General features: G+C 42.7%; 1 protein-coding gene across 1 annotated transcript in view; it reads right to left on the bottom strand.

The window, feature by feature from the left end:
- uox (urate oxidase) overlaps positions 1 to 12,720 on the bottom strand; it is a 36,718-nt gene extending 23,998 nt beyond the window's left edge. The window contains exons 1-3 of the mRNA XM_067989643.1: positions 12,646 to 12,720; positions 8,499 to 8,604; positions 5,089 to 5,304 (exon numbers count right to left, since the gene is read on the bottom strand). Coding sequence (XP_067845744.1) covers positions 5,089 to 5,304; positions 8,499 to 8,531 — 249 coding nt within the window. The 5' untranslated portion in view covers positions 8,532 to 8,604; positions 12,646 to 12,720. The remainder of the gene's footprint in view (positions 1 to 5,088; positions 5,305 to 8,498; positions 8,605 to 12,645) is intronic.
- Positions 12,721 to 13,119: the final 399 nt, after the last annotated feature.

Genomic DNA, 13,119 nt, shown 5'->3' with positions numbered 1-13,119 from the left:
AGATACAGATCAGCCATGATCTAATTGAATGGCAGAACAGGCTCGAGGGGCTGAATGGCCTACTCGTGTTCCTATGTTCCTAATACTAAGTAACACTAAATGCACATCAGTGTGGTCCAGAGATTGGTGAGCCAGATTCAGTAGTTCATCTAATCTATCTATCTCTCTCTCTACATCTCTTTGATAGGAATCATTCATTAACTAATAAGATGGGACTAATCAGATGGAGCACAAGTTGCTAGGGAATTGCAAATGTGCCAGTAGCATCTTTGACAGGTGGTACCTCCATAGACCAAAAATGCAAACACATAGCAGGAGAATAACAAATACCCGAGTAAGATTGAAACACAATAATCTCATCCAGGGCTCTAAGTGACATAAAATAAAACCATGAGATAGAAATATGCGTAAATGCTGATCTTAAAATGAAATGACTGTCTCATAATCGTGCTTGTGTATTCATTGCTTTTTATTGTCCAGGATTTGTTGCTGCTCCTTTCCTTTGCTGATGGTGAGTGATGGAGACGTCCAGCATAATCCACCTAGTTGACCCACAACGGCAACCTCACCGAATAATTAATGTTCAGGTCATCGCTGAATGGCCTGCAGCTGATTATTAGTAAATACGTGAGTGTACATAGTACAACTCATTGCCAGGGCCGTTGATTTATGATGACTGAGTAAGTTAAATTATGTTTTTCTGAAGTTGGGAGGGGGAGGTGGAATTCCAGATTTTTTATGGAGTTTTTGGGGATGGCATTCCACATTTTTCCATTGAAAATATTGCCCATCTTACACAAAGGGGCCGATAACCTGGGCCATTGGTTTACAGTGACCGAATAAGTGAAATTCCACTTTTTTTATTATATGGGATTTCGCAATGTTATGGTGTCCTGGGGATTACATTGAGTTACATCGAGTCTGCAGCACAGAAACAGGCCATTCGGCCCAACTGGTCTGTGCTGGTGTTTATCCTCCACATGAGCCTCCTCCTACCCTACTTCATCTAACCCTATCAGCCTATAGCTATTCCTTTCTCCTTCATGTGCTTATCTGGCTTCCCCTGAAATGCATCTGTGCTATTTGCCTCAACTACTCCTTGTGGTAGTGAGTTCCACATTCTAACCACTCTCTGGATAAAAAAGTTTCTCCTGAATTCCCTATTGGATTTATTAGTGACTATCTTATATTGATGACCTCTAGTTTTGAACTCCCCCACAAGTGGAAACATCTTCTCTACATCTACCCGACCAAACCCTTTCATAATCTTAAAGACCTCTATCAGGTCACCCCTCAGTCTTCTCTTTTCAAGAGGAAAGAGCCCCAGCCTATTCATTCTTTCCTGATAGGTATAACCTCTCAGTTCTGGTATCATCCTTGTGAATCTTTTTTGCACCTTCTCCAGTGGCTCTATATCCTTTTTATAATATGGACACTAGAACTGTTCACAGTACCCCAAATGTGGTCTCACCAAGGTTCTATACATAACTTCTCTGATTTTCAATTCTAACCCTCTAGAAATGAACCCTGGTGTTTGGTTTGCCTTTTTATGGCCTTGTTAACCTGCATCACTACTTTTAGTGATTTGTGTATCTGTACTCCGAGATCCCTCTGCTCCTCTACCCCATTTATAAACAATTTTACAACACCAAGTTATAGTCCAACGATTTTATTTTTAATCCCACAAGCTTTTTTTTGCTTTTTTTTTGCATCTCCACATCATGGCTACCCCATTTAGACTCTTATTTTCCAAGCAGTATGTGGCCTCATTATTCTTCCTACCAAAATGCACCACCTCACACTTACTTAAATTGAAATTCATTTGCCAATTACACGCCCATTCTCCAGGTTTATTAATGTCTTCTTGCATTTTGACATATTCTTTTGTATTAACTACTCCACCCGATTTGGTGTCATCCGCAAATTTTGAAATTGTACTTCTGATTCCCGAGTCCAAATAGTTTATTTAAATGCTGAACAACAGTGGTCTCAGCACCGATCCTTGTGGAACACCACTTCCCACCTATTGTCAGTCTGAGTAGCTACCCTTAACCCCTACTCTCTGTTTTCTGTTTTGTAGCCAGCTTGCTACATATCCTCTGACTCCACATGCTCTGACCTTAGTCATGAGTCTACCATTGAAAGCCTTTTGAAAATCCAAATATGTTACAGCTACTGCTTTACCCTTGTCTAATCTTTCTGTTACTTCTTCAAAGAATTCAATAAGGTTGGTCAAGCATGTCTTTCCCTTCTGAAATCCGTGCTGACTATTCTTTACTATATTTTCATTTTCTAGTTGTTTTTCTATTACATCTTTGAGTAAAGGTTCCATTATTTTTCCTATCACTGATGTTAAGCTAACTGGTCCATAGTTCCCTGGACTTGATCTATCTCCTTTTTTAAATATAGGAATCACATTAGCTGTCCGGCAGTCCTCTGGCACTATTCCCTGTTCTAATGATTTTTATGTATATGTAATAGTGCCTCTGCTATCTCTTCCTTAATTTCTTTTAATATGCACGGATGCAATCCATCCGAACCAGGAGTTTAATCCTCTCTAAGTTTCATTAGTTTATCAATTATCTCTCCCTTTCTATCTTGAATGTCTTTATATCTTTTTCAATCTCTCCTTCCAATGTCATGCCCTCCATGTTAGTCTCCCTGGTAAATACTGAGGCAAAGTAATTATTCAATATTTCTGCCATTTCCTTGTCATTACCTGTGAGTTTATCTTGTGCATCCCTTAGTGGCCCTATCCCTATCCTGATTTTTCTTTTGTCATTTATGCGTCTGTAGAATACTTTACTATTTCTTTTTATATTCTTCGATAATTTAATCTCATAGTTCCTTTTTGCTTTCCTAGTTGTTTTTTTTACTTCTTTCCTAACCTCTTTGTATTCCTTTTTGACATCCTCTCCTTTATTGTCTATGTACCTACAGTACGTCTTTTCCTTTAGTTTCAGTTTTACCCTTATCTCTTTATTCATCCATGGTTTTTCATTATGGGCTAGTTTGTTCTTGTTTTATAGAGAAATATATTTCTCCTGAATTTTATTGATCACCGTTTTAAATATTTCCCACTGTTGTTCTGTTTCTTTGTCTGTCAATTTTTTTTTCCAGTTTACTTTCCCTCATTCCATGCTCATCCACTCAAAATTAGCTTTTTTTTCAATCTATTACTTTGGTCTTTGTCTTACCTATGTCTTTCTCAATCATTATTTTAAACCTTATTATGTTATGATCGCTATTGCCTAGATGTTCCCCTATGCTTACTTCACTTATCTGCTCTGGTACATTTCCCATTATTAGATCCAGCAGTGATTCCTCTTTTGTTGGGTTTCCACATACTGGAAAAGGAGTCATGCACACACTGTAAAAACTCCATTCCCTTTTCCCCTTTCCCTACCTCTTCTTGCCAGTTTCTTTGGGGGGGGGTAGTTGAAATCTCCGATGATTATTATTCGATGTTTTTTATTCATTTGAAAGATTTGCCTCCATATTTCATCCTCCACTTCCCTTCCACTATTAGGAGGTCTGTGGAATATCCCGATTAACGTGATCGAGCCCTTCTTATCCTTTGTCTCAATCCATATGGATTCTGTTTCTATCTTAATATTACTTATGTCCCTTTTTCTATTGCCGTTATATTGTCTCTAATTAGTGCAGCTACCCCATCCCCTTCTTCCTTCCCTAACCTTTCTAAACACATTATATCCTGCAACATTTAACTGCCAGTCCTGTTCTTTATGCAACCATGTTTCAGTTAACCCTACTACATCTGGCTCCTCGCTATGAATTATTACCTCCAGTTCCCCCGTTTTGTTTCGGATGCTGTGCACATTGCTGTACAGGCAATTTAATTTGTTGTTAATAATTGTTCCCCTCACTTTATTTTTAACAGTCACTTTGTACTCATGTTCTATAACTGTATTTATTCCCTGACCGTTTGTGTTACTCTTGTTCCTTACCTTGGTCTGACCTTTACTCTCATCTCGCATTTCTTTTATCTTCAGGCTTATGTTATTTTTGCCAGATCCCTCCCCCTGTCCTACTAGTTTAAAGTCCTATTGACAGCCCTATTTATCCTTTCCGCTAGGACACTGCTCTCATTCCGGTTTAGGCGGAACCCGTCCCAGCGGAACAGCTCCTTCCTGTCCCAGTACTGGTGCCAGCGTCCCATGAAATGGAACCTCTTCCTTCCCACACCAGTCTTTCAGCCACACATTCACCTTCCTGATCTGCCTATCCCTATGCCAATTAGCCCATGGCTCGGGTAGTAATCCCGAGATTATCACCGGTGAGGACCTGTTTTTTAATTTAGTTCTTAACTTCTGATATTCTCCTACCAGCACCTCCTCCCTCTTTTTCCCTATGTCATTGGTCCCAACATGGACCACAAAAACTGGATCTTCCCCCTCCTTTTCCAAGTTCCTCTCCAGTTGCTCCGAGATATCCTTTCCCTTGCACCTCCTGAACTCTCGGTCGGGACTGCAGAGGATGTTATCTGGCCCCCTAATTATCAAATCCCCTATGACTACAACTTTTCTATTCTGCTCCTCCCCCCCCCCCGGTGCCATGGGTGTCTGACTATCCACACTTCTTTCTTCAACAGCACCGTCCAAACCCGTGACCTCCACCACCTAGAAGGACAAGGGCTGCAGATGTATGGGAACAACATCACCTCCAAGTTCCCCTCCAGGTCACACACCATCCTGATTTGGACACATATCGCCCGTTCCTTCATCGTTGCTGAGTCAAAATCCTGGAACTCCCGACTTAACAGCACTGTGGGAGAACCTTCAACACATGGACTGCAGCGGTTCAAGAAGGTGGCTCACCACCACCTTCTCAAGGGCGAGTAGAGATGGGCAATAAATGCCGGCCTTGCCAGCGATGCCCATATCCTGAGAATGAATGTTTCTGAGAAAACTGAACACTGCTGGGCTTGCTCATTGCTCATACTATTGTGTATAAAAGAAAGGTGGCTGGTCTTTCTCCTGTAGTGTCTGCATCTATAGTGAGGTACTATACTGGCAAGGTAGCTCAAGAAGGAGTGTATTACAGTAACAAAACCCTAACCAAACTTACCCCTTTGAGCTTAGCCAAGGCATGAATGGTATTTTTCATAGTGTCAGTAGGAATGATATCAGAATTGTCTCCATGGATGTAGTCCTTTAATGTCTTCAGTGTAAGCTGGACATTTGCTTCAACCTCTTTTATGTAATGCTGCTTTCCCTCTCTCCTAATAGTTAGGACTTTCACCACATCTTTCCCGTATCCTGTACGGACAAATTCCATATCGTCCTGCATTACAAAAGAAAACACAATCAGATCAAATCCAACAGGTAGAAAACACTCAGCAAGGGTCAGTGCGGAAGGTAGGGTTAACGCTTAAGGTCTGACGACCCTTCATAAGAGCTTCGTCAGGGTTCTGACGACAAGTCACCGACCTGAAATGCTAACCCTCTGTTTCTCTCTCCGCAGATGCTGCCTGACCTGCTGAGTGCTTCCCAACATTTTCTGGTTTTATTCCAAAACCTCCAGCATCTGCAATATTTTGCTGTTTATGCATCAATTCTAACATTGTGTGGAAAGAATATTTCAGGAAGAAAAAACCCAGGGATGAAAAAAAATAACTATTGGCCCATCAACTATAGACATCTTTAGGGCTCCCCGTGCATAGCTTCACCTGCTGGGGGTACATATTAGGAATATGGATGTGACTGATGCACAGACCCCATGATAAATAATGGATGGAAAATTGTGGAGGCTTCTAATTAGGCACATGCCCAAGTTCACAATGCATGCTCTTGGCGTGCAAAACTCTGTGCTGAGAGCTCTGAAGACCACAATTTACCCTCTAGAAACATGGAAATGGAAGGGACCTTTGCAGTCCATCCAGAAGGCACTGAGGTTTGAAACATAACCATCCACTCGCCTATGTCTCATACCATTTTTCTGCCAAGTATCTATTTGGTTCCCCTTTGAATTCTCTTACTCTATTTGCCTCATACGAGCATAAGAAAAAGGAGTAGGAGTAGGCCATACGGCCCCTTGAGCCTGCTCTGCCATTCAATCAGATCATGGCTGATCTTTGACCTCAACTCCACTTTCCCGCCTGATCCCCATATCCCTTGATTTCCCCAAGAGTCCAAAAATCTATCGATCTCAGTCTTGAATATCCTCAATGACTGAGCACCCACAGCCCTCTGGGAAACCCATCTCTTTTTCCTTTACACACTAAGTCTGGGGTAGAGAATTCCCAAGATTCACAACCCCCTGAGTGAAGAAATTCCTCCTCATCTCAGTCTTAAATGGCCGACCCCTTATCGTGAGACTATGCCCCCTAGTCCTAGACGCTCCAGCCTGGGGAAACAACCTCTCAGCATCTACCCTGTCAAGCCCCTTCAGAATCTTATAGGTTTCAAAGAGATCACTTCTCATTCTTCTAAACTCCAGAGAATATAGGTCCATTCTACTCAATCCACTACCTCCCAGGATGAGCTATTCTATATAGTCACCAGCCTGTAAGTAGTTAAAACTAAGCTTCTTTGTTAACCTTCCCTCATCAGCCCTTGAGTCCATTCACCCCCGTTTATATTTTGCCACCATGAATAGCCACAGGAGAAACTCCTAAGTAGAGAAAACATGGCAATTTCTCCCTGACTCTCAAAGTTACTCGAGAGAAGATGACAGAGTTGAGCCTCTTAACCAAGGAATGCTGGTCAGAAATCTTCTGTAATTGAGGTTAGATGTTTTCAATATTGAACTTTTATTTCAGAGTCATGGCTACTATCTTGCATCTTGTTGTTGGATGTTGCATTGCATAACACTCAGGTTAATGATCTACCAGACACTGCTGAAAGTAGTTTATCTTGCCGACCCAGTTTGCTTCCCTAAGGCTATATTTCCATGTTATAGTGCATCACCTACCTGATTTGGTAATCGCATCCAAACTACAAGGGCAAAGAAGATAGCTACATTTACAACAGTGACTACACTTCATATGTACTTCATTGGTAAAAAGTTTTGGGACTTCCTGTGGTCGTGAAAGGCGCTATACAAATGCAAGTCTTTCTTTTAGCTGGAAAAGCTGGCAGATGGGTGGAAGGAATGGTCAGCTTTACTTACCACAGTCAGTAACTCCAGCTCTTCAAAGTCTCTATTTGCTCAACAATGCAATATTGCAGCTTCACTTGGCAGACTTCAGACAGAAACCCATCTCTTGTTCCTTTACATACTAAGTCATTAAAACCAATGGACTGAAGGAGGATGCTGTACTCCATCCTAGAGACTATTTGTACAGCATCAGTGGTTCACCAATCCCTAACAAAAATTAGTACACCCAAGTGCAGGCTTGTTGGTAGCTGGCAACTTTCATAGTTATAATTCTAGGGCTAACTCATAAATTACCAGATTAATTTTCTACGGTAGGATTTGAACTCATAATTTCTGGGTAACTAGTCCATAACCATGAGGCTAAGTTAAGTAGGAATGTTGTCCAGGAGAATGGGCATCTCCTTGCATCTCTTCGAATGGTGCCACAGAACAGAGGTAATGCAACAACAACAAACAAACAAACAACAACAACTTGCAATTATATAGCGCCTTAACGTAGTAAAACATCCCAAGGTGCTTCACAGGAGATATTTTCAAACAAAATTTGACACTGAGCCACATAAGGAGATATTAGGACAGGTAACCAAAAGCTTGGTCAAAGAGGTAGGTTTTAAGGAGTGTCTTAAAGGAGGAGAGGCAGAAAGGTTTATGGAGGGAATTCCAGAGCTTAGGACCTAGACAGCTGAAGGCACGGCCGCCAGTGGTGGAGCGATTAAATTCAGGAATGTGCAAGAGGCCAGAATTGGAGGAACGCAGGGATCTCGGAGGGTTGTAGGGCTGGAGGAGGAGGTTACAGAGCTAGCGATGGGCGAAACCATGGAGCCATTTGGAAATGAGGATGAGAATTTTAAAATTGAGGCGTTGCCAGAGCGGGAGCCAATGTAGGTCAGCGAGCACAGGGGTGATGGGTGAACGGGACGTGGTGCGAGTTAGGATACGGGCAGCAGAGTTTTGGGTGAATTTACGGAGGGTGGAAGATGGGAGGCCAGCCAGGAGAGCATTCATAGGACAGCACCTCCAATAATGCAATATTCCCTCAGTACCGCACTGACATGTCAACCTAGATTAGATGCTCAAATCCTGCAGTGGGGCTTAAACCCACAACCTTCTTACATTATATAAGTCCACATGTGTATACCAAGAGACAGGTACTGGAGACAGAGTTACACCTACAGACACAGAAATACAATAGAGACCAAGAGGTTCAGAAGGAAACTGTGGCAAATACTATTCACTGTGCAAATAATTTTAGTACCTTAAACGCACCAAATGATTTTACACTGGTTTTCTAAATCTTATTCTAAAATAAGCTTACAACTGCTTTCATTTGGCAAAAGGTATTGACAAATAAATAATAATGTACATTTTCCATGACGTACCTTTTTATAACCAGAAGAGTACGAACTGGACATTTTGCTTCTGTCCGATGGGATATGGTCGTTCCTGATAACTGCTGGCTTGTGTGTGTTTTATAGTCACCCTGTCCTGTAGTTAATAATTAAAGTTGAGGCACAAACAGGTTTTTATTCTGACATAAGCAATGGGAATTATTCAAGATAACTTGACCTCTCTTTTTGGTTGGAACTTCAAGAACCCATTTCTCGATTATTCCCTCCCTCACCCCTCCCCCCCACCCCACCATCAAGAGTTGAAGTAAGAAGGAGTTATCAAAAAGAAAGTTTTATATCAGGGCCTCAGTCACATAAGGAGATAGAAAATGAAACACATATTCTGCGATATATTTCTCGTCATCAGAACACCCCCTCCCCCCCCCATCCGGGTTTTGGGTGGGGGGACATTGCCGAACACACTCGGAGGCCTAAGTTTGAGGCCCGGGGTATTTTAACTCCTGGCCCACATCTGCATGCCGTCGATCAGTTGCCGGGCGGAAAGTGGCAGCTGGCCGGAGGATGGGAGCAGGTAAGTCACAGGGCAGGGGTGCGTTTTGGGAGGGTCTCGCGAGAGGGAAGTTGGGGGGGGGGCATCCCTCAAAGGAAAGTTTTTTTTAAACTTACATAGGAGGTCCTCTTCTTCCTCCCGACAGCAGCCAGCCTGGTTTTATCTAGTGGGCGAGCTGCCGCAGTTTCCCCGCCCAGGCCCAGGCTAAACTGCGGCTGGGCTCCCATTCGCTTCACGGGACCCCGATTCGCATTAATTCGTGAGCTGGCCGCCTGAGTCCGGCCGGGGCCTCGTCCGCCGCCAAAACCGGCGGTGTTAAAATCACAGATCGGTGGGAACGGAGCGGGGAATGGGGCCGCTGCATTTTAACTGCTCGCTCACTCCATTCCCGCCCGATGCGGAGAGTTAAAATCCCGCCTCCCCTCCACCTCAGGGTTCTTGGTCATGATCTTGCTGGAGTAGGGCGTCTCGTGGTGTGCGCGGTTGGTTAGACTTTATCCTGCGCCCTTCAGCTCAAAAAATTTTTGCGGCATAACTTGCCGGAAGTGCGAGTTGATAATGGCACAGTGAGGGAAACTGGAGCATCTGGGACCTTAGTGAACAAATGGACCAACAGCCTTAACCCATGAGATTACAGGATTGAGAAATAAAGGACTGAGAAGGAGGGTGAATTAGAGTCAAATCAGGTACAGGATGTGAAATAAAAGAGAGGGAAAGAAAGATTGGATTAAGAGAGAGAGGAAAAAGAGACAGAAAAGAAAAGTAAGAAAAAAAATTAAGAAATTTTCAATTTATCATTTTTAAAATCTCTAACATGCTGGAATGAGACTCCACAGTTTAAATTGTTCCCTTTCTGGGCCAGAGAGGTTGATTAGCATTGCATTAACAATTATCAGGTCATTAAAGCGTGGGAGTGGGACTAGCTGGATTTTTCTTGCGTCGAACCGGCGCGGACTCGATGAGCCAAAAGGCCTCCTTCCGTGCTGTAACTTTTCTATGATTCTATGATAAAAGGGTACTTATGCTTTTAATTACCAGCCTTAACTTTCGGCGGTGAGTTTAATGGGCAAATCCAGCAAGTTCTTAAAAATAACGGGGAGGCTGAGGGCGAGATGCTGTTTGTGCGAAGCAAATGGCGGAGCGGTGTAAATCGAGCCGCAAGTTCTGGCGATTCGCAACTCACGGCGTGTCTCTTCATCCCCTGAACTCGCCGGCCGATTTGCACATTAATAATGGCGTGCATCGTTAACACATAGGAACATAGGAACAGGAGTAGGCCATTCAGCCCCCTCGTGCCTGCTCCGCCATTTGATAAGATCATGGCTGATCTGTGATCTTACTCCATAAACCTGCCTTTGGCCCATATCCCTTAATACCTTTGATTGCCAAAAAGCTATCTATCTCAGATTTAAATTTAGCAATTGAGCTAGTATCAATTGCCGTTTGCGGAAGAGAGTTCCAAACTCCTACCACCCTTTGTGTGTAGAAGTGTTTTCTAATCTCACTCCTGAAAGGTCTGGCTCTAATTTTTAGACTGTGCCCCCTACTCCTAGAATCCCCAACCAGTGGAAATAGTTTCTCTCTATCCACCCTATCCGTTCCCCTTACTATCTTATAAACTTCGATCAGATCACCCCTTAACCTTCTAAACTCCAGAGAATACAACCCCAATTTGTGTAATCTCTTCTCGTAACTTAACCCTTGAAGTCCGGGTATCATTCTAGTAAACCTAAGCTGCACTCCCTCCAAGGCCAATATGTCCTTCCGAAGGTGCGGTGCCCAGAACTGCTCACAGTACTCCAGGTGCGGTCTAACCAGGGTTTTGTACAGCTGCAGCATAACTTCTGTCCCCTTGTACTCCAGTCCTCCAGATATAAAGGCCAGCATTCCATTAGCCTTATTGATTTTTTTCTGCACCTGTTATTATTCCAGCAAGATTCAGCCCAACATTGTGATCATTGTCCATTGTTTATTGATCAAGTGTTGAAGGGGAAGATGGTGGATCTGGTTAATTTTCTTGCAGTGGATCTCTGCATGAATCTGCATTCTCTGCAATCCAATCATTTTTACCTGTCTTGATGATTGATTCGTTCTTCTGACAATAAAGCCAGAGAGTTTTTGTCCTGATGACTTGTGTGTTTGACTTTGGACATAAGAACATAAGAAATAGGAGCAGGAGTAGGCCATACAGCCCCTCGAGCCTGCTCCGCCATTCAACAAGATCATGGCTGATCTTCAACCTCAACCCCACTTTCCCGCCCGACCCCCAGACCCCTAAACTTTACAGAGTGTTAGAATGGGATTAAGTCAATCCCAGCAAGGCGTGATGTGTGTGAACCAATGACCACAGACAATGGATCACTGTACTTATCTGCCAAGTTCACAAGACACCCACGGATGAGGCAAACCATTCAGCCCATTTTAATTAATCTATCCAGAAAGACTCTATAGTCCCCCTGCTGCTGTATCTCATTGCTTCTTAAATGACTTCAGGGTTTATCCTTCAACGCCCTGCCTATTCCAAGTACTGATCACCTGTCATCGGTTCAAAAATTATCTTTTGCTAATTTGAACCTGCTCCTCCCCATGTAGTTGTATTACTCACATAGTTTAATTTGAAGTAGTATTCTGGATTAACCTTTTCTATTCCTTTAACTATCTTAGAAACCTCGAGAAGATCACCTCTCCGGTGCTTCCTTTTCGGGCTGAAAAGCCGCGTCTCTCAGGTCTTTCCTCATAAATCAGACCCCCTGGGAGCTCAAAGACTTTGCAGAACAGTGGTAATTCAGATATATCCTAACCAATCTGTACCATATAAATGCGAAGTGTTGTCATTATGAATAGATTTTAAAGACCACTGTTAAAAGAGAAATACAAGACAGGTGAGGTTTCTACCGAAGTCGCTAAATTACATTCTACCGAGTCCAATTACTTGTGGGTCAACATATAAAAACATGCATACTAAAACAAAAGCAAAATATTGCAGATGCTGGAAACCTGAAATAAAAACAGAAAATGCTGGAAATACTTAGCAGGTCTCCTACACTGTTTCAGTGAAGCTCAACAGAAACTCGAGACTCTGCACTTCATCTTTCCTTTAGGCACTTTATAACCTTCCGGACTCAACATTGATTTCAATAACTTCAGATCATAACCACTGCTCCCATTTTTTCTGACAGCACATGCTGGCAATTGTTCTGCTGTTGCCATTTACAGCTCGAGACCCATCTTTTATTTCTTTACTTGTCCCATTACCACTCTCCTTGCCTTGCACCATCATCCCTTTTGTCACTTAATCGCTCCTGCCCCACCCCCCCCCACGCTCCCTTTTGTTCTTTTCTCCCCTTCCTCCCCACCTTTGCCTGGCTCTGTACTTAAAAACCGTTAAATCTTTACTTCTCGTTCCGATGAAAGGTCATCGACCTGAAACATTGACTCTGTTTCTCTCCCTCTCCTCAGATGCTGCCTGACCTGCTGAGTATTTCCAGCATTTTCTGTTTTTATTATAAAACCATGCATTCTGACCAATCCCCCCCAAAACAAAAAATCCAGCCTGGAGTGGTAGATGCAGAAGATGTACACAACTATCTCCAGAAGAACCAGATAAATCAGCAAACCTCCAGAAACCTTTGAAGAAATGGGTTGTGGAAACCTGTAGTTATCACTGTAACTGCAAATGCACCAAAATCTTACGGCATCAAAACCGATAATGGAGACTCCTATCATCGAAACCAGAAGTATCTCAAGAAATCTGATCTGAACATCGAGGATTGACGTACACCTGGGCTAAATAGTGCAAGTCAGTCAAATATGGGTGGGTACTGAGTGCTAAGTATTTAGATGACTCAATTAAAAGGTTACCTCATCTGATTATATCTAAAGCTAGGTGTAGCAAACCAACATGACATTGAGGCTGTTACCACATCATAATTAGTGTTTAATAAAATGTACTTATAACTACACTTAATGACTGATGGCCAGTTAAGGCTGATGGCAATTCTTGAAGTTAGGTGATATCAGGCTATTCACACTGGAGTAGAGAAAGGAATGCAATGGATTTCAGTATACACATTCATCTTATTTGTGATCCATCAATTTTAC

Source organism: Heptranchias perlo, chromosome 9 (assembly GCF_035084215.1).
Source record: "Heptranchias perlo isolate sHepPer1 chromosome 9, sHepPer1.hap1, whole genome shotgun sequence".
NCBI lineage: Eukaryota > Metazoa > Chordata > Chondrichthyes > Hexanchiformes > Hexanchidae > Heptranchias > Heptranchias perlo.
Note: the sequence above shows the minus strand (reverse complement) of the source record. Positions and strands in the feature narration are given on the sequence as shown.